The sequence below is a fragment of the Hemitrygon akajei genome, chromosome 14, assembly GCF_048418815.1.
Source record: "Hemitrygon akajei chromosome 14, sHemAka1.3, whole genome shotgun sequence".
In the NCBI taxonomy this organism is placed as follows: Eukaryota; Metazoa; Chordata; class Chondrichthyes; order Myliobatiformes; family Dasyatidae; genus Hemitrygon; species Hemitrygon akajei.
The window spans coordinates 93,894,773-93,915,670 of NC_133137.1; the positions used below are offsets into that span (position 1 = coordinate 93,894,773).

At 39.9% G+C, this 20,898-nt stretch overlaps 1 protein-coding gene and 1 long non-coding RNA gene across 4 annotated transcripts in view; one reads left to right on the top strand and one right to left on the bottom strand.

Annotated features, from left to right (window-relative positions):
• The window catches only part of LOC140738800 (uncharacterized), a 72,079-nt gene that overhangs the window by 9,372 nt on the left and 41,809 nt on the right, over positions 1–20,898 (top strand). The window contains exon 2 of one of the 2 annotated variants that reach the window (XR_012101458.1): positions 10,525–10,762. This is a non-coding gene — a long non-coding RNA (uncharacterized lncRNA). Of the gene's footprint in view, positions 1–10,239; positions 10,763–20,898 lie in introns of those variants that run through there. The other variant, XR_012101457.1, reaches the window with a different exon arrangement.
• The window catches only part of LOC140738799 (reelin-like), a 302,475-nt gene continuing 293,994 nt past the window's right edge, over positions 12,418–20,898 (bottom strand). For both annotated transcript variants that reach the window (XM_073066646.1, XM_073066645.1), the window contains exons 63-65: positions 20,255–20,452; positions 13,768–13,866; positions 12,418–13,662 (exon numbers count right to left, since the gene is read on the bottom strand). In XM_073066646.1, coding sequence (XP_072922747.1) covers positions 13,566–13,662; positions 13,768–13,866; positions 20,255–20,452 — 394 coding nt within the window. In that variant the 3' untranslated portion in view covers positions 12,418–13,565. The remainder of the gene's footprint in view (positions 13,663–13,767; positions 13,867–20,254; positions 20,453–20,898) is intronic.

Genomic DNA, 20,898 nt, shown 5'->3' on the forward strand with positions numbered 1-20,898 from the left:
GCTCCATGTATCCATCCAGGAGTCTCTTAAAAGACCCTATTGTTTCCGTCTCTACCACCGGCACCGGCAGCCCATTCCACGCACTCACCACTCTCCGCGTAAAAAACTTATCCCGGACACCTCCTCTGTACCTGCTTCCAAGCACCTTAAAACCATGCCCTCTCGTGCTAGCCATTTCAGCCCTAGGAAAAAGCCTCTGACTATCCACATGATCAGTGCCTCTCATTATCTTGTACACCTCTATCAGGTCACCTCTCATCCTCCATCGCTCCAAGGAAAAAAGGCCGAGTTCACTCAACACATACACACAAACACACTTAATGTAATTCAGTTTCTGTTCTCTATATTTATTTATCATGTATTTCATAGTACTACTGCCATAAAGTTAATACATTTCATGACATATGCTGGTGATGTTACATCTGATTCTGAATTTTTATATAGATGATTCCTGACAAAACATAAATGTATATTAATGCATAAAGGAAGTCAATTAAACTGAATGGTATTAAAACTCATGCTTCATATGCTCCAGGCAGAGGTCGTTTTTGAATTTGGGTTCAAAGTTAAAGTACCTGAGCCACTTTTGTGTAGTTTGCTAAAGCCCATCAAAAAAGTGGATGAGGAACAGAGATGTACACACACTAAATGCTGGAGGAACTCAGCAGATCAGGCAGCATCCGTGGAAATGAATAAACAGTCGACATTTTGGACCGAGACCAAAAGAAGGGTATTTCACTTGTAAACACAGAATTAAAGAGACCAAGAGAGAACATACTGATTATTTAATGTAAATCATACTTGGTCTGATTGGCTTAGATATTAGAAATTAGCAAAAGATGCTAACATAGAAAAAACGATGAGTTGTACAATCCATGCCTGTCCAAGTATCCATATTCATGTGCTTTCTGTCCAGCATATAATTACGTCTGACACACTCAGAGCCACTGTGAAAAGCACAATAGATTAATTAATAGTCGAAGCCAATTATCTGCAAGAAATTTTAAAGGTTCTCTATAAACTCCTCTATGCAAGGAAATTAGTCTGATTTATCTGTTACCTACCTCCTTTATATGGTTTCTGGTCCTCGCAGCTTGAATGAAATCAGTATATTCATATTTTGTATTGCATGAACTGACAGGTTTACCTGCCTCTGGGAACAGCAGAATCCCACATCCACCCTAGTTCTGCACCTATATAATTGTTGATCAGCTCCTCCTGAAAAATTAGATTATCCTAAACAGAACTGAATCCTTTTTTAAATGTTAGTTCCGAATCAAATTTCCATCAAGTCCATGCTCTTTTAAAGTGTACATATTCTGTTCTTTAGCATTTATTTATCATAATACATACATTTTAAATCTTAACTTTAATTATTTTGTTAATCTCTTACAGTAGGATAGTTGACCTGAAAGTATAATTGTTTCTTACTCCACAGATGTTGCATGGCTTGCTAAGTTTTCCAAAATTTTATGCTTCTATTTTCAATTATATTATTATCTTTTGCACTTTAGCCAGAGCCTTAAAATCTCTATAAAAAAATAGACACAAATCACCACTGTTTAATCTTCAAAACCATTAAAAGTTTCAGTTAACAACACACACAAAATGCTGGTGGAACACAGCAGACCAGGCAGCATCTATAGGGAGAAGCACTGTCGACGTTTCGTCAGGACAGTTTCAGTTATTGTATTTCTTATTTGTTTCCATTCATTTTAACAGCAGCTCATTGTTCTCAGGTTCATTGTTCTCCCCTGACAAACTCACTACTGGATTCACTGAAGCATTTACTTTTATAAGAGTTGAAATGCAGTATTGCTTCATTAGAAACTTCCTTTAACCATAAAATTTAACCTTCAATTGAACCCTGTCCATGCCCGTTTGAAACATTTACCTGCGTGTACTGGTTAACAGATAAAGGTTCAGGTTATGGCCAGCCGCTGTGACTCTTAATTGTCAGTGTTCATTAACCACAGCTTTGCTTTGACTACCTATTAATTGTTTTAAGCCAATGCAAACCTGTTTTTCAATATATAATAAATGTTTTTAAAAGAATTATTAACGGCTTAAGTATTACTTTAGACTTGGCAGGGCTACTGCGACTGATCGAGGCTTTTGATCTGGGATAGCATAGCCCTTCAACCTTCTGATGTGTAAATTAAACTATAGATTCATCTCACAAGAGTGTAAACTAAGCACATTACATTAAAACTATACTCCTGCAGGGAAACAATGATAGAATCTCATGTGAATTCTTTCATGGGTGCCCATAATAAATCAGTAAAGTACTAATTTTATACAAAAATTATTATTAGTCCTCTAATAAGTGTTTGTTTTATAGATGTTAGTGTGGTGCCATGTTTTGGTTGCTTGCTGCCCCTGACAGTTAATGACTTAAGAGTGAACAAGATAATGAAGCATTCCATTTCTAAATTCAATGCAAACGGGTTTACAAATTTGCTTTGGCTTGAGCGCTGACAGCAGTACACTGGGTAAAACACAGTTGTGCCCTTGATATTTACTTTATCACTGGCTTACTTGCACATCCCAAACTCAGAAAATCTACATAACATAAATAAATTAAAATAAGGTGGTACAATTCATCCCAAGGTCAATAGATTGCTTTCAAAAATATTAAAATAAAACTCTATTTTAAATCTTATTGTGTTTGTACAGCAATGAGCACTCCTGCCTGCCTGCTCCAGGAACCCAGATTTGATCCTGGCCCTGAGTGCTGACGTGGTAACATCGTTGGATCTGCTACTTTTTGCATAATTTGTTAACGGCTGGATCACAGAATTGATGGCTTTGTGGCCAAGTTTGTGGATGATAGAAAGATAGGTGGAGGAACAGGTACTGTTGAGGTGTCTGCAGAAGTAATTGGACAGATTAGGAGAATGGGCAGAGAAACGGCAGATGGAATACAGTATAGGAAAGCGTATGTCATGTACTTTGGTAGAAGGAATAAAAGCACAGACTAGTTTCAAAATGGGGAGTGAATTCAGAAATCTGAGATGCAAAGGGACTTGGGAATCCACTTACAGGAATCCCTAAAGGTTAACTTGCTGGTTGAGTTAATAGTAAGAAGGTCAAATCCAATGTTAGCATTCATTTGAAGAGTACTAGAATATAAAAACAAGAATGTAATGCTGTGGGAACTCAGCAGGCTAGGCAGCATCTATGGAAAAGAGTACAGTCGACATTTCAGGCTGAGGCCCTTCAGCAGGACCTGAAAGTGGGGCGAGGGAAGCAAGAAACTCACCTCCCTTTGGTGCTTCTCCCCCTTCTCTTTCTTCCATGGCCTTCTGTCCTCTCCTATCAGACCCCTCATCTTTTGTTCTCCAGTCCTGATGAAGGGTCTGGGCCCGAAACGTCGACTGTACTCTTCCATAGATGCTGCCTGTCCTGCTGTGGTCCTCCCTCCAGCATTTGGTGTGTGTTGCTTGGACTTCCAGCATCTGCAGATTTTCTCTTGTTTGCCAAGTGCTTCTGGTATTTTTCTTTCAAAATAGATTCAATAGATGAATGTGATGTACATTTATATTCATTTTATTGATTTTTACTGTGTTTTGTATTAGATAATATAGATTACTCCTTTGAGGAAAGCTTGACTATATCCTGCAATGTTTCACTATCATTGCCCCAGATTTAGAACCATAGAACACTACAGCACAGAAAACAGGCCATTCGGCCCTTCTAGTCTGTGCCGAAACTTTATTCTGCTAGTCCCACTGACCTGCTCCCAGTCCATAACCCTCCAGACCTGTCCCATCCATGTATTTATTTGATCTGATGTATTTATTCTGCCTAGGGTTCAGCTATCTATTTAACCACCCAGTACTATGACACCTTTGGAAAACTAACATACCAGAAATTACAGTGTCATGTGACAAAAGATTTAGAAGTTTATATTATCAATTGCGTGGTAAGCCCTGATTAATTAAACAAAGTGCAGAATTTTCTACAGATTTATTTTGAGAGTTTCACCCAGTGGCCGAGCAGTTTAAGATGGTGAGAACCTTACAGACCTAGAAATCCGGTTTGTTCATGTTCGTGAAAATCAATAGCTTATCAATGGAATGGTGTAATTGCACTTTGCAAACACTGATATGACAGTAAACTTGGCAGTCTCTGCTGATTACTGTTCAATAATCTTCTGAAAGGGTAGTTATAATCATCTATTTCTTCTTTTTCCTTTACCTTGTTTTTTTGCTTTCTTAGACCCTCAAGGTTGAGGATGACTTTCTTCCACTCCAGTTCTGTGCTTTTTGAGATGGCTGACAAGGCTAACATGGGACTTGTGGATTTCACAATGGGTGGGGCAGGAAGTGCTAATGGTGGGGGGGGGGAGGAGGAGGAGGAGGGGCAGGAGGAGGAGGGGGAGAGAGGGTGACTGCGATTCTACCTGCACCCACTGTGGGAGATGAAGTCCTAAGAGCAAGCTCCATTTTGAACAATCATGAATCAAGGATTCTTTTCAAGGAAGCTTTGAGATTGTCCTTGAATTGTCCCATGTATCCACTGGTAAAGTCTTGTCCCGGCAGAGCTTTGAATAGAGGGTCTGTTTTGGCAGGCTAGTGAATGACTTGCACAGAAGCATTGGAATTAAAGTTGGAGTCACTAAGCACGCCTCAAGTCCATTTTCCATTTAATAAGAACAGCTTGCAAGGTCAACTCTATATTCCATCTGCTCGTGATCTTTGCCCCATGATGGTTTACTGAATAGGTAACCGTGGCCGAAGTAGGTGCAATTGTACACGTAGCCCGCATGGTGACTTCACTAGCTCAGAAGACCCCTGTTCGTAATGTTCCAACTCAAATAATCAGAAAGATTTCACCTCATATTCAGTCAGCTTCATACAGAACATTGGGCCCCCATAAGTTCCACAGTCAAACTTCTGTCCTTCATTCTTGTATATCTTGCATGTTTTAGCTTTGTGGAAGATTTTCCTCTCTCCTGATTAAACAAAGATATGGACACACTTAGCAAGATCCACACATTCAGCCTTTTAAATCTGTCTAGGAATGCCATGTCTTCTTACTACCTTGTTACCACAGAGTAGACTCGATGGGGCAAGTGGCCTAACAGCTCTTATGTCATATGGCCTTATTCTTCTCGGTCTTCATGGCGGCCTCTATTTCTTTAATAATCAACTATTTGGTAACTGATCCATTTACAACAGTGTTTAGTGCACTAGAGCACATCTTTACAACCACCCCGAAAGGACATCCTAATCTGAAACACGTATGCTAGTGAGCTACATGCATCTTAAAAATATGCAGGCTGAATACAGGTGTGGCTGCAGCAATGTGCTCTGTTCTTAACATAATATTGCAGTCATAATTGTCAATAATAATTCATCACGCATGGGTGCAAATACCGTGAGGAAGACTTGCTATTTTAAGTTTAGCATGTATTTCAAAATGGTGTGTCGAAAGCTGGGAGGAGGCATTTGCATTCTTTACAAATGACTTAATTTAAATGGCTTTGTGAAGTATGAGGAAATTATGGAAGGATAAGGTGTATTTTAATATTGTCACTATCCAATTAATTGGTTTACTTAACTCATTTAATGTAGAGGTGATGAATATCACTGACAGTAATAAAAAAAGTGGTGTTATTGTAATGTCCAAAGTACTAATTAGCTGGCAGATTAAGTTTTTATCTCTGTAATTGTATGGCAGCCACCATTGATCCTTTATAATAGTATTTCATTCATTTTTTTTAGCTTTGATTCCCTTTCAGGAAACAAGTTAACTTTGCCTGATTACCTTGACTTTTTTTTGTGGTTTCTAAAGCCTTAATTGAAACTTTAAACATTTCCCTATGATGGCCTTGTAGTTTTCTGCATTTCTGATAATATACAATGTGTAGTGTTCTCGCACAGGTGTAAAAAAACTCTGAACTAAACACGCAGTATGAACCGAGTCAATGAGGCGCGATCCCAGTAAGATTAACCGTTTACTGTTCACTCTTCCACATTAACGTATACTGAAAACTGTTGATAAAACAATACAAAATATATACAGTATTTGTTTCCTCCTTGGCATCACATTTACATCATAAATACTTGCAAAAGTAAAACTACAACAACTATATTACATTAAAGTGTAACATACAGTCAGAATCTACCTACGCCATTGACTGACTTTAAATACACTTCAACACAAACTATCCTCAACTCTTTAAATAACAAAGAACATAAACTATCAACCGTCATTACTTTTAACAGAATCAGCGTTAACATTTTTACTTCAACATATCGATTATCTTATGAACTTACGGCGTTGCTTCTACGATGTTTCTAATGCATAGAAAGAAAACTTTTCTCGCGCTGATCCTGCACACACAACCCCCTCCTTCCCATTTCTCCAAACCAGTATTTTCCCACAGGACACAGCGAAACCGGGTGTGACGACATCGCATGCCGCGATATATCACAGACAACGAATTTACTTTAAACAATCTTAACTTTAACTAGAAAATGATTACAAACGAATTACTAAAGCGAAAATATAATAAACTAAACAAATGCCTTAAAGGCAACACACAATGAAATCAAATGACTGTTGAAAATAGTTCAAAGTTCAAAATAAATGTATTATCAATGTGCCTATATGTCACCATATACAATCCTGAGATTCATTTTCTTGCGGGCATACTCAATAAATATTTACAGAATAATAATCATAAAGACCATACCAACTTTGGCATTGAACCAGTGTGCAAAAGACAACAAATACCAATGTGCAAATGCATACGTACAAACATAAATAAATAAATAAACGAACAAGCATTAAACACTGAAGGTGAGTCCATAGGCTGTGAAGTTAAACTATCGCCTTTGGTTCAAGAGCCTGATGGCTGAGGGGTAATAACTGTTCCTGAATCTGATGGTGTGATTCCTGAGGTTCCTGTGCCACCTTCTTAATGGCAACAGAGAGCTGTGAGCATGACCTGGCTGGCAGCAGTTCCTGATGATGGATGCTGCTTTCCCGCGACAACGCTCCATGTGGATGTGTTCAGTGGTAAGGAGGGTTTTACCTGTGACGGGCTGGACAGTATCCACTACTTTTTGTAGGATTTTCCTTTCAAGGGCATTGGTGTGTCCATAACAGGCTGTGATGCAGCCAGTCACACCACACAGCTGTAGAAGTTTGTCATAGTTTTAGATGCCATGCCAAATCTTTGCAAACTCCTAAGGAAGCTGCTGTGCTTTCTTCATAATTGCACTTGTGTGCTGGGCTCAGGCAGGTCCAAAATAATAACACTGAGGAATTTAAGGTTGCTGGCCCTCTCCACCTTTCATCCTATTAGGACTGGCTGAGGGACTCCTGTTTTTTTCCTCCTGAAGTCAATAATCAGCTCCTTGGTCTTGCTGACATTTGGGTGACAGGTTATTGTTGTGGCACCACTCAGCCAGATTTTCAATCTCCCTTCTATTTACTAATTCATCACCATCTCTGATTTAGCCTATGACAGTGGTGTCATCAGCAAAGTTGAATAAGGCATTGGAGCTGTGCTCAGCCTCACAGTCTTAAGTGTAAAGTGAGTAGAATAGAGGGCTATGCACTCAGCCTTGTGCATCTGTGTTGATGGAAATTGTGGAGGAGATGTTGTTGCCAATCCAAACTGAAGTCTGCAAGTGAAGAAATCATGGATCCAATTGCACAGGGAGGTATTGAGACCAAGGTCTTGAAATTTATTGATTGGTTTTGAGGGGATGATGGTGTTGAATGCTGAGCTGTAATCGATAAAGAGCATCCAGATGTATGTATCTTTGCTGTCCAGATGTTCAGGGTTGAGTGAAGAGCCAATGAGGTGGTATCTGCTGTAGACCTGTTGTGCCAGTAGGCAAACTGGCGCAGATCCATGTCATTTCTCATGCAGGAGTTGATACGTTTCATCATCAACCTCTCAAAACACTTCGTCACTGTGGATGTAAGTGCTACTGGATGATAGTCATTGAGGCAAGTTACCACTTTCTTCTAAGGCACTGGTATAAGTGGTCCCTCAGACTGCCGAAACGAGGGGTTAAAGATCTCAGTGAACACTCCAGCCAGTTGATGAGCACAGGTCTTTTGTACTTGGCCAGAATACTTTCCGTGGGTTCACCCTCCTGAAGGCTGCTCGCATGCTGGCCTCAGCGACTGAAATCACAGGATCATCAGGGACTGTGGGAGTTAGTGATGGTTCTTCCATGCTTTGGATTGGAGACAAATGGATTAAGATATGAATATTTTCTTTTTAAACCCTACAAAAAAATCTACTAGTGAAGCCAATATATTTAATCCGTGAAAAATCTATTTTTGTGACTAAATGCCCTTAACAATCTCTTAAAAATTTAAAGTTCTATTGACTCAGCATCAAAGCCTTAAAAAGAAATGAGTAACAATGGGGTAAACAGCCCTTTGTTTGCAAACTACTTCCTGATATTTCCACTGGTGCTTGGAGGTAGCACAAGTGAAAACAATAACAGAATGCAGAACAAAGTGTAACCGGTGCAGAGAACACGTAGACAGTAAGGTACAAGTTAATAAGTTAGACAGTGAAGTTAAGATTCCATCTTATTGTACTGGGGAAACATTCAACTGTATTTTACAGCATGATAGAAGCTGTCCTTGAGCCTGCTGGCATTTGCTTTCAGGTTTTTTTTAAATCTCTGCCCAGTGGGAGAGGGAAGAAGTGAATATTTAGGCTGGGTAGGATCTTTGATTATGCTTGCAGCTTCACCAAGGCAGCAGGAAGTGTAGACAGAGTAGTTTCTTTGATGTACTGAGCTGCATCCACGACTCTGCAGTTTTGTGCAATCATAGCAGAGCAGTTACCATAGTGATCCATGGTACATCCAGATAGAATGGCGCAGCGATATAAATGGTGGAGGTTAAATGGGATAGATCAAATTCCTTTAGTCTCCTGAAAAAGTATAAGCTTTCTTGGTCATAGCTGGACCAGGACAGGCTGTCGGTGATGTTCACTCCTCAGAACTTGAAGCTCTCAGCTGTCTCAGCCACAGCGCCATTGACATAAACAGGAGTATGTGTGCCACCCACTTCCTGAAGTCAATGACCAGCTCTGCTGTTTTACTGAGGCTTTCTCTACCTCCTTCACGTTCTCTGAGACACAGACCACTACAGTGGTATCAATTTGCAAACTTGTAGATGGAGTTAGAGCAGAATCTGGCCACTCAACTGAGTATACAGGAGTAGTGTGGTGACGGTGGGCGGGCTGAGGGTGTAGCCTTGTGGGAGTCCCAGTGTTCAGAATAATCATGGCAGAGGTGCTGATGCATATCCTTGCTGATTGCACGCTGTTGGTCCAGAAGTCAAGGGTACAATTGCGAAGGGAGGTGTTGAGTCCCAGACTTGGTTGCATTTTAAGATTATTTCCTCTTGCTATTAATTTCTCTACCAGAGGTGAGAGCTATCTTATATCTTGGTAAGATAATTCTCTTAAAAATGTCACTGATATCAACATCAAAGTACATTTATTATCAAAGAATGTGTAAATTATACACCTTGAGATATGTTTGCCTATAGGCAGCTACAAAGCAAGAAACCCAAAGAACCCAATTTTAAACAAACAGTGAGACCATAACCAGTGTGGAGAGAAAGAGGGGAGAAAACACATCATGCAAATAATAGGAGGAAACGACAGCATTCCAAACCACATTAAGTCCTTAGATCTGCTCCCTGGAGCAGTCAGAGTAGTTCTAAGCCTCGATCTCAGTTCATCATATTTGCGGGCAAAACCACCACGAAAATCGCAGAGGTAACAGCCACAGGAGAGAGGAATGAACATGATGAGAGAACGAGTGAAACCAACCTGACCCTAGCCTCCACACTCAGCTTTCCAGTCTATCTGGAAGGTTATTTTCTGAACGTAATAAATTCTGTAAAAGCGAGAATAAGCTGTACAGTGCATGAAGCAGGTATTTCACATTGACATCCATGAATCTGTAATTAGCGGAGGGGCTACTATATTTCCACTGAGGAAATATTTGCATATTGTTTCATTATATTTTTCTGCTGTGTTTGTTGTGCTAGTTGTCCCAGAAACAGCAGAGATTCCCTTTAACAAAAATTATCAATAAAATATAGCAGCTTTTGCTTGTTTCCTGTGACCTGAAATTGGAAATGTACAAATAGTTTCTAATTTTCATGTTTTGCTCACGAACATCAGTCTCCAATTCATGTTAAGGTCTTCTGTCCAAGCAATTAGACTTCTTAATGGTTTATGGCTTAAAAAGCATGTCTATTTAAATACAGTTGCAGTAGAACAACATGCATTAAATGGTGTGCACCTGCCATATCAGCTGCCTTATCACGATCAATGACATTTATAATCCGGTTATTACTAGATTGTCAAATGACTGACTTAATGCATTGTATATCATGTTTCAAAGCTACTCTTTGCACGGATCATCTGATTAAGAATGTACGTCAGTAATGCAATAAAGAAAGCTTTGCAAAAGGGTTATTTACCCCTGTTATTATTATTGTTACTTACCATCCATTATATAGGAAGCCTCCAGCAATGAAACCAATTACTTGAACAATTTGCAGCCCAAGGAATCAGCAATATCTGAATGGACAACAAAACTTCTGTTGAACCTGAAGCATAGCACTCAGCTAAGCCTCCTCCAAGACCCCAAAGCTGAGAAGAACCAATAATCTTGCTGGAAGAGTGCAGGTGCACTGCAGCAACTAAAATCACCGATTCTGAAATAACAGATGAGTAAAACCAGAAAGGGTATAGAAAGTAAGTGGACATTCTAAATTTTCAGATACATCTTCCGGTTAGATTGTGCAAGTTTAGATCTCTTGGTTAGATTGTGCAAGTGCGCTCACAGACTGTTGAAACTTTACACTGATTTAAATGTCATGGTGGCATTTAGTTTTCTGAAAATATACGATCAATAACATTTGAAATACATAAGAAATCTTTGTATTTGGAAGAGAGTGGAAGGGTTAAGATTTCAATATTTTCTATATACATATTTCAAAAGGTTTTAAATACATTCAATAAATATAATTAGTAAACAGCTCGTTCTGTTGCCTGTGTGTTTTTGTAATATGAATATCACTCATGTTGATGCCACTGATATTGCACTATAATTGTGGCCTGCAATACTGGAGAGTAAATGTGCAGGAGAGTAGAATGGCTGTAACCTACGGTATTAGGTTTTAAGTGTTCAAAATCCTCAGCTTAAATTTAGAATTAAAATTCTCTTGTTAATATTTTTTAACCGAAGCATTGTGAGAAAGAGTTTTCACATGTTTTCTCCTAATTTTCTGCATCAATATTGGAAAATGTTTTGTAGAACCTCTGGGTCAAATTGTACAAGTGGCTATTTATAGTATCTTCTCAGATTTCTGGGTTACTTTTGCCAAAGGTATGTTGGCAGTCAGAAGAAATACTACATATATTACATCTAACTGTATTTCAATTTGAAACAAATGATAGAAAACATCAAATAAATTTCTATTTTAGAGGTTACTGTGATTTTCACAAGACTTCCTAGGCCATTCACTCCATCAAATATATGTCAGCTCTTAGAGATGTCCCATTCCACCCATCTTGCCTTAATCTTTTCTCTCTCCCAGGAGCATCAACTCCTGTCACTTCTCTACAATCATGATAATTTACTGTAGCCAGGTTACATATATGTAGTACAATAAATTGTCATTTCTAAGATCCATTTTAATTTACAGATGTGTACCTGCTTCCTGGATTAAAACAGATTCTGAAATGAATAATATCTTTACTTTAATAAAGTAAATAAGGGCCTTAGCGAGGTTAACATGTTACGCTAGTGGTCTGTCTGAAATAGACACAGAAATTGCTGGAAATGCTCATCTAGTTAAGCAGTATGTGTGGGCAGAGAGATTTGACTTGAACCATTAACTTTTCTTGCTCCATATGCTCTGCCTGAACTGTTACATAGAGTACTTCAGGTATTTTCTGTTAGCAAAATCTTTAACAGCCACTTGAAGGTCACCAACTTCAATTCCCTCGCTGATACAGTTGGCAATGCAATTCATATTTATCAAAAGATACTAGTTTCCCAGCATTGCTTGAGAGTTCTTTGGTTTATTTTTCAAGTGATTAGGCAACACATCAGCAGCTATTTCTGAAGAAAATGGTGTCATAATGGTTACAATACAATTGACACATGAGTGATACAATTCAGAACTCCTTCTGACATTAATTATTCTACTGAAAAGAGTCAGGATCTTTAAACTGCTTACAAAAAATACATAGAAAAATTTAAAAAAACGCAAAGAAATTTAATTTCTGTAAAACCTCAGCATGCTCCAAAGTGCTTTACAACCAATATAGTATCTTTTAAGTACAGTCACTATTATAAAGTAGTTTAAAAACTAACTGCAAAATGATCACCATAAAGCAATTAATATCAGTGATAATAGCTTTATTGAAGGGAAGTTTTGATCTATTTCAGTAAATAATATAGTGATATATTAAGTCACTCTATCTAATTTTAGATAATGTCACGTTGCAGTTATAGCTATGCTAGGTCAGTACAACACAATTCCACTCAGAAGTTACAAACATGACCCAGCTTTCAATCAGTCGAAACTGTTCAAAATGAACACAATTAACACCAATTTATCATACTCAATAAACATCATCACCAAGGAATTACTGCCAGAGAACACAAATGACAGCTGGAGTAAGGAATTACATTAAAACAATATTAATGTTCAACTAGGATATACACACTTAAACTGCAATACACGGTTATTCCTAATGGTGTTGAAGGCTTTAAAAGGCAAACTACTCAATTTCACAAAAAATTCACCACCTTTTATTAAAATTTCCAACTCTGAAATTCTTTTTTTGAACATGGAAGTTTTTTAAATATTTTTGTTAAGTTTTACTGATAATATACAAACAGAAACACCTCATCATTTGCAATCTTGTTAACCATGGCATATCCACCCAACATCTTTCATTTTTCCTTATTTTTAGTTTCCTAAAATTCTCAATTGCTTTAGAGCATTAATTCTGCATTTATAGTTATTTGGAATATTGCATACCAATTTTTTACATCTTGGTGTGAAAGTGTTTTCAATATATTTTTAACAGGCTCAGTTTGAAATTTATTTTCACGCCTAGATACTGTTTCAAAAGAATTCAGCAATCCACATTTAACTTAACAACCCTCTTATATAAACGTATTTAACTTACACAGCTTTGTATGTGATGAGCACCATTTGATATTGTTTGAATCGTTGAGCCATTAGACCATAAGGACAAATACATTGCAAAGTAAATAGTACTTCTACATTTAATTAATATACTGCCACAGAAACTGACATTGCAACAGACCACATAGCACACAACCACAAAAAAGAATAAAGGACAATACATTTAAGAATATAAGCCACTTCATTCATCAATTCACAGTGTGTAAAAGATGTCATATATTCTTCAAACTAATTTATTTCATTACATTCCTATATCTAATATTGGCCCCTCATTAAAAACAGTGCTTTGTTTATTAAAATTATGAAGCATGACAGAAATGTATTGTAATTCTTTAAATGTTTCGTCTGAGGGACCTTCGCCTTCTGTTGTAGTAATGCCTGAGCATGTGCTGCCTTGAAAAGTTCATCATGTAGTTTTGTTTACGTGTCCTGCAATGAAAGGAAATGAGCTGAATAAAGCACCGACACTCAGATTGTCTGTGACGGCAGACAAATAAAAAGGGATAAATAACAACACAGAACTCAGATACTTACAAGACCACTTCCACATGATCTAAAGCCCACTGGTCATGGCCTGCTCCATTGTGACGTGGTTGCCACCATCTTAGTAGTACCCCTTTAACTCGTGCCTCTCTGTGGCAACAAAGATCTAGATGTTACTTAGTGTAATTTCAAAATATTTGAGGATATTTTGTTTCAACTTTCATGAAAAGTGATTTCCTTTGTAGTTTTTACTACACGGGTATAAATTACCCACGCAGACTATCCACTGGATTAAAAACACACAGTATATTGACTCTCCTACACCAGCAAGCTCTCATAACATTATTAAATTCAGAAGTTTCCATGTATGTATATAGAATATAGAAATTTACAGCACATTACAGGCCCTTCGGCCCACAATGTTGTGCTGACCATGTAACTTACTCTAGAAACTGCCTAGAATTTCCCTAGCACTTAGCCCTCTATTTTTCTAAGCTCCATGTATCTATCTAAGACACTCTTAAAAGACCCTATTGTACCCGCCTCTACCACCTTTTCTGGCAGTGTATTCCATGCACGCACCACTCTCTGTGTGAAAAAAATTACCTCTGACATCCCCTCAGTAGTACCTACTTCCAAGCACCTTAAAACCATGCCCCCTAGTGTTAGCCATTTCAGCCCTGGGAAAAAGCCTCTGGCTATCCACACAATTGATGCCCCTCATCATCTTATACACCTCTATCAGGTTACCTCTCATTCTCCATCACTTCAAGGAGAAAAAGCCAAATTCACTCAGCCTATTCTCATAAGGTACGCCCTCCAATCCGGACAACATCCTTGTAAATCTCCTTTGTACTAAAATCACAGTCAGCAGCCCAGACAAAGAGGTCAGTCTCTGCATTCATCAGATGGGAGAGCCTGGATGGCTCTCAGGGCCAGAACATCTGAAGTGCTCGTCTGTAGTCACTGTAATAACAACTGGTGCTTACCCATGTTTCTACAGAGCAACTGGCAGATCAGCCAGCTCACTGCTCCCTGGCCCACACTGCTGGGCTCTCCCAGGCCCCAGCTGGTGAGAGGCTCCTGTCATACCGTGATCCAATGCTGCTGATTAACTGCCCTGCAGAAAGGTGAGGGTCTCTATCTAAGTGGAAACCCAACCTTTCCCGGGGTATCTGACTCAATCCAGAACAGCTGAGGGAGAACTAAACTGGAGGAATGTTGCCTTGTGGACTGGCATTTTGGGCAAAAAAGTTATGAATGCAGAGGTATTTTATCAATTAAATGAGCTCAAAAGATGGATCGAATTACTTTTAATTAAAAAAAATCCTCCAGATGATTCAGTTGAAAGCCCGAATGTTTGTCAGCTGTGTCATTGATTTGGGGGTGGGAGGCTGGCAGAGGGCATCAGTGAGGGTTTTCACAACTATGATATGTGAAACAAAGGTGGCAAGGCGTCAGTGTGTGCAACGGCCGGCCATGTGACACTGAGGATCAACAGCGAGTGCCTGCAAAACTCAGTCAAACATTCAGCTGGTTTATGAACAAGTATGCGAAAAGCAGGAGGATAAGACGTGAGAGAATAGGACCTACCAAGTGTGACAGTGGAAAAGTGTGTATGGAACCGGAGGAAATAGCAGAGTTCACTATGGAAAAGGATCTTGGTGATAGTAGGGATGACTTGCAGCAGACTGAAAAGTTGGAGCATGGAGAGCGCCCTCTTCTTTGTGGTGGCGTGTTGGGGAGGAAGCATTAAGAAGAGGGACGCCTCACGTCTTAATAAGCTGGTAAGGAAGGCGGGCTCTGTCGTGGGCAAAGTACTGGAGAGTTTAACATCGGTAGCTGAGCGAAGGGCGCTGAGTAGGCTACGGTCAATTATGGATAACTCTGAACATCCTCTACATAGCACCATCCAGAGACAGAGAAGCAGTTTCAGTGACAGGTTACTATCGATGCAATGCTCCTCAGACAGGATGAAGAGGTCAATACTCCCCAATGCCATTAGGCTTTACAATTCAACCGCCAGGACTTAAGAACTTTTTAAAAGCTATTATTAATGCTTTTTGAGATAGTGATTTAGATGCATATCATATTTTTTACTGAGTTAAGTATTGTATGTAATTAGTTTTGCTACAACAAGTGTATGGGACATTGGAAAAAAGTTGAATTTCCCCATGGGGATGAATAAAGTATCTATCTATCTATCTATTAAAAAAGAGGATGTGCTGGAGCTTTTGGAAAGCATCAAGTTGGATAAGTCGCCAGGACCTGATGAAATGTACCCCAGGCTACTGTGGGAGGTGAGGGAGGAGATTGCTGAGCCTCTGGTGATGATCTTTGCATCATCAATGGGGAAAGGAGAGGTTCCGGAGGACTGGAGGGTTGTGAATGTTGTTCCTTTACTCAAGAAAGGGAGTAGAGATAGCCCAGGAAATTATAGACCAGTGAGTCTTACCCCAGTGGTTGGTAAGTTGATGGAGAAGATCCTGAGAGGCAGGATTTATGAACATTTGGAGAGGTATAATATGATTAGGAATAGTCAGCATGGCTTTGTCAAGGGCAGGTCGTGCCTTACGAGCCTGATTGAATTTTTTGAGGATGTGACTAAACACAATGATGAAGGAAGAGAAGTAGATGTAGTGTATATGGATTTCAGCAAGGCATTTGATAAGGTACCCCGTACAAGGCTTATTGAGAAAGTAAGGAGGCATGGGATCCGAGGGGACATTGATTTGTGGATCCAGAACTGGCTTGCCCACAGAAGGCAAAGAGTGGTTGTAGACGGGTCATATTCTGAATGGAGGTCTGTCACCAGTGGAGTACTTCAGGGATTTGTTCTGGGACCCTTACTCTTAGTAATTTTTATAAATGACCTGGATGAGGAAATGGAGGGACCTGGGTTAGTAAGTTTGCTGATGACACAAAGGTTGGGGGTGTTGTGGATAGTGTGGAGGGCTGTCAGAGGTTACAGCGGGACATTGATAGGATGCAAAACTGGACTGAGAAGTGGCAGATGGTGTTCAACCCAGATAAGTGTGAAGTGATTCATTTTGGTAGGTCAAATATGATGGCAGAATATAGTATTAATGGTAAGACTCTTGCCAGTGTGGAGGATCAGAGGGATCTTGGGGTCCGAGTCCATAGGACACTCAAAGCAGCTGGCAGGTTGACTCTGTGGTTAAGAAGGCGTACGGTGTATTGGCCTTCATCAATCATGGAACTGAATTTAGGAGCCGAGAGGTAATGTTGCTGCTATATAGGACCCTGGTCAGACCCCACTTGGAGTACTGTGCTCATTTCTGGTCGTCTCACTACAGGAAGGATGTGGAAGCCATAGAAAAGGTGCAGAGGAAATTTACAAAGGATGTTCCCTGGATTGGAGAGCGTGCCTTATGAGAATAGGTTGAGTGAACTCGGCCTTTTCTCCTTGGAGCTACAGAGGATGAGAGGTGACCTGATAGAGGTATATAAGATGGTGAGAGGCATTGATCGTGTGGATAGTCAGAGGCTTTTTCCCAGGGCTGAAATGGTTGCCACAAGAGGACACAGGTTTAAGGTGCTGGGGAGTAGGTACAAAGGAGATTTCACCGGTAAGTTTTTTACTCAGAGAGTGGTGAGTGCATGGAATGGGCTGCCGGCAACGGTGGTGGAGGCGGATATGATAGGGTCTTTTAAGAGACTTTTGGATAGGTACATGGAGCTTAGAAAAATAGAGGGCTATGGGTAAGCCTAGTAATTTCTAAGGTAGGGACATGTTCGGCACAACTTCGTGGGCCAAAGGGCCTGTATTGTGCTGTAGGTTTTCTTTTGTTTCTAATTCCTGAGAAGCTGACATTACAGTCGCAACTGTTGGCTTGGTTGATCCAGTCAAAAATAAACTCTTGTATTCTCCTTTGCAGAATCACCTGTGCTGATCAACATGCATCAGTGAATGAATCCTTGATCCATTTCAATAGTCTGCAGCTTGCCCTGACATGTTTTGTAAAAATGTATAACTTGTTTGCCACTGCTTGCTTGAGTGGAGATTGTTACTGCTGGAGCAGCATCCGACCAGAGCTTTGTGACAGAGGCTCCAGTGTGCCTCCTGCCACCCTGCCCCCAGCCCACAGCACCTTCCTCCTGGCACCTATGTTGCAAGCAAGGTTGCCACCTGTTTTTCATCAAATCTAGGGGTTCCCTCCTCTTCCTCTGCAACAACTTTTTGCTCCACCACAGACTTCAATTGTCGGTGTCTAGCTGCCAGGGAGAGGGTGCCTTTAGGGGGCTCAAGCGTTCCTGACAAAGCTGTGCAATAAATTGTTGTCAAGTGAGCCTACTTACCTCAGGAACTGCCCACGTCCTGGGTTAACACACATTTCTGAGTGTAAACCATGCTAATAGCTTCCAAAAGTCTGACAATTTCACGATTTGATTGAGAAAACCCACCTCATTTTCGGAGAAAACACAGCACATTTTTACCAGACTGAAAACAAAATGTGAAATCTTATTTCTTGGCAAGTGGAAAATTTGGATATGGTTGGAGAATGGTCGATTACCTTAATAAGAAAAATAATATTTTTACTGTTTTATAGTCCAGTGGGTTAAACAAAGGAAAAACTGGGTCAAAGCTGGAATTCATTGAAGTAACAATGACATGTTGTTCATTGGATCCAATTAAAAAATGTGGTGCTGATTCTGACTGCGGATAAAATGGCAATAATAGGTGCAGCGTGATGTGTTGATGTTAAACTTTGCTTTGGTCAAAACAATTGCCATTTCATCAATGCAAACTGGTGGAAAAATTGTGCTAACGAGCTAAAGTACAAAATGAAGCAGTGATAAGCAGCTCTAAACTGAATGAAGTTTAGAAAATGTACAGAAGGTATAAATTAAATGCGGTTCCCTTCATAACCTTGGTCTGCTAATGAATAATTTAAACTTAAATACCTCCTGCATGGAGTACAGGCATGAGTTGCATGGTTGGGATCTACTGGTGGTGAGCTAGCTTCTGGGACAGCTGTGGTCCTTCAAGCAAAGGTACTCCTGTTAGGGAGCGAGCTCCAGTGTCACGTTTCTAAGTGTGGATAGTGTGCGACTTGGATTAGGAACTACAGGGACATTCTCCAGGTGGTGTTGATAGAGTGGCCGGGTTGAATAACCACAGCGCATGTTATAGATTGGCTAAGCACGACAGCCATTTGCGCTGGTGAAGGAGGAATTAAATATTTAGGGTAGAGAACAGCTATATTGAATTGAATTGATTTGACTTTATTTCTTACATCCTACACATACGTGAGGGGTAAAAATCTTTACATTACACCTCCATCTAAATGTGCCATGTGCAATCATAGTAATTTATAATAAATAGAACAGTCAATATAATATAGATTACACTCAAATCAGTGTGAGTTCATCAGTCTGATGGCCTGGTGGAAGAAGCTGTCCCAGAGCCTGTTGGTCCTGGCTTTTTTGCTGTGGTACAGCTTCCTGGATGGTAGCAGTTGGAATAGATTGTGGTTGGGGTGACTCAGGTCCCCAGTGATCCTACAGGCCCTTTTTAGACACCTGTCCTTGTAAATGTCCTGAATCATGGGAAGTTCACAATTACAGATGCGCTGTGCTGTTCGCACCACTCTCTGCAGAGTCCTGCGATTAAGGGAGGTACAGTTCCCATACCAGGCAGTGTTGCAGCCAGTCAGGATGCTCTCAATTGTGCCTCTGTTGAAAGTTCTTAGAATCTGGGGGCCCATACCAAACTTCCTCAACCGTCTGATGTGAAAGAGGCGCTGTTGTGCCTTTTTCACCACACAGCCAGTATGTACAGACCACATGAGGTCCTCGGTGATGTGGATGCTGAGGAACTTAAAGCTGATTACCCTCTCAACCCTAAATCCATTGATGTCATTAAGGGTTAGCCCGTCTCCATTCCTCCTGTAATCCACAACCAGCTCCTTTGTTTTTGCGACACTGCGGGAGAGGTTGTTTTCTTGACACCACTGTGTCAGGGTGATGACTTCTTCCCTGTAGGCCACCTCGTTATTGTTTGAGATAAGGCCAATCAATGTAGTGTCATCGGCAAATTTAATTAGCGGATTGGAGCTGTGAGCGGCGACACAGTCACGGGTGTACAGGGAGTAAAGGAAACGTGGCCTACTTTGTCCGAGATACTGTTGACCATCTTGAACATTGCAGGAGTTGCAGTTACCCAGGCAACCGCAGAGCGTTCTGTCACATTTCTGTCTTGCCTGGGAGATGGTGGAAAGACTCAGGATGTCAGGAAGTGAGTCACTTGCCACAGGCTCCCCAGTCTCCAGCCTGCTTTTGTAGCCACAGTATTTATATGGTTAAGCTAATTAAGTTTCCGGTTAACAGTGATCCTTGGGATGTTGATGGCGGGGGACGTGATGGTAATGCTGATGATTGTCACATGTAGATTTTAGACTGGTTACTGTTGTGTATTTCATATTTCAGTAATACTTAAGTAATCTAAGTGTGTTGTTGATTAAGCATTCTTTCATAAACCATTATACGCAGTGATTTCAAAAAAATGGACACTTACAGTGGGATGTTGTAAGATATCCTCTGGGCATGTATGAAATCCTTTGGTTGGTGCTGAGCAATAACATGCCATATAATTCCACCGTTCAAACTGTACTGTAGCAAGATGGCTTTGTCTGCAATGTTGGGGTCTGTCAGGTCAATATTGCAGCTTGCTGTACGTGACAAGCTGCCAATCTGCATCACAAACATGATTTTGCTAAGAAGCAAAGAAAATAGTTTTTATTTAGTAATTACACCTCAGAACCATTCATTATGGAATTCAAAGTTCAGAAAAGTACTTAAACCCAAGGCATACTTAACATATTTACCCAATCTTATTTACAAAGTAATTTTATATGAATAGAGTTCTACAAAGTAGAAAAGTTTGAAGGAATTTCTTTTGTAAAATAGTTCACTCATTGCCCGTATTCACACATAAAATTACACCAGTTTTAAAAGGTGTTTCAGTAACATTTTTAGAATAGCAGCCCAAATCAAATACAGATCTCTATTTTTAAAAGCATGCAAAATGTGCTAAAATATTAAGACCATAAGACATGGGAGCAGGATTAACCCTTATGGTCCTTTGAGTCTGCTCCATCATAATATCATGGCTAACTTTTTATTCCCCTCAACCCTTCTGCCTTCTCCCCACAATCTTTG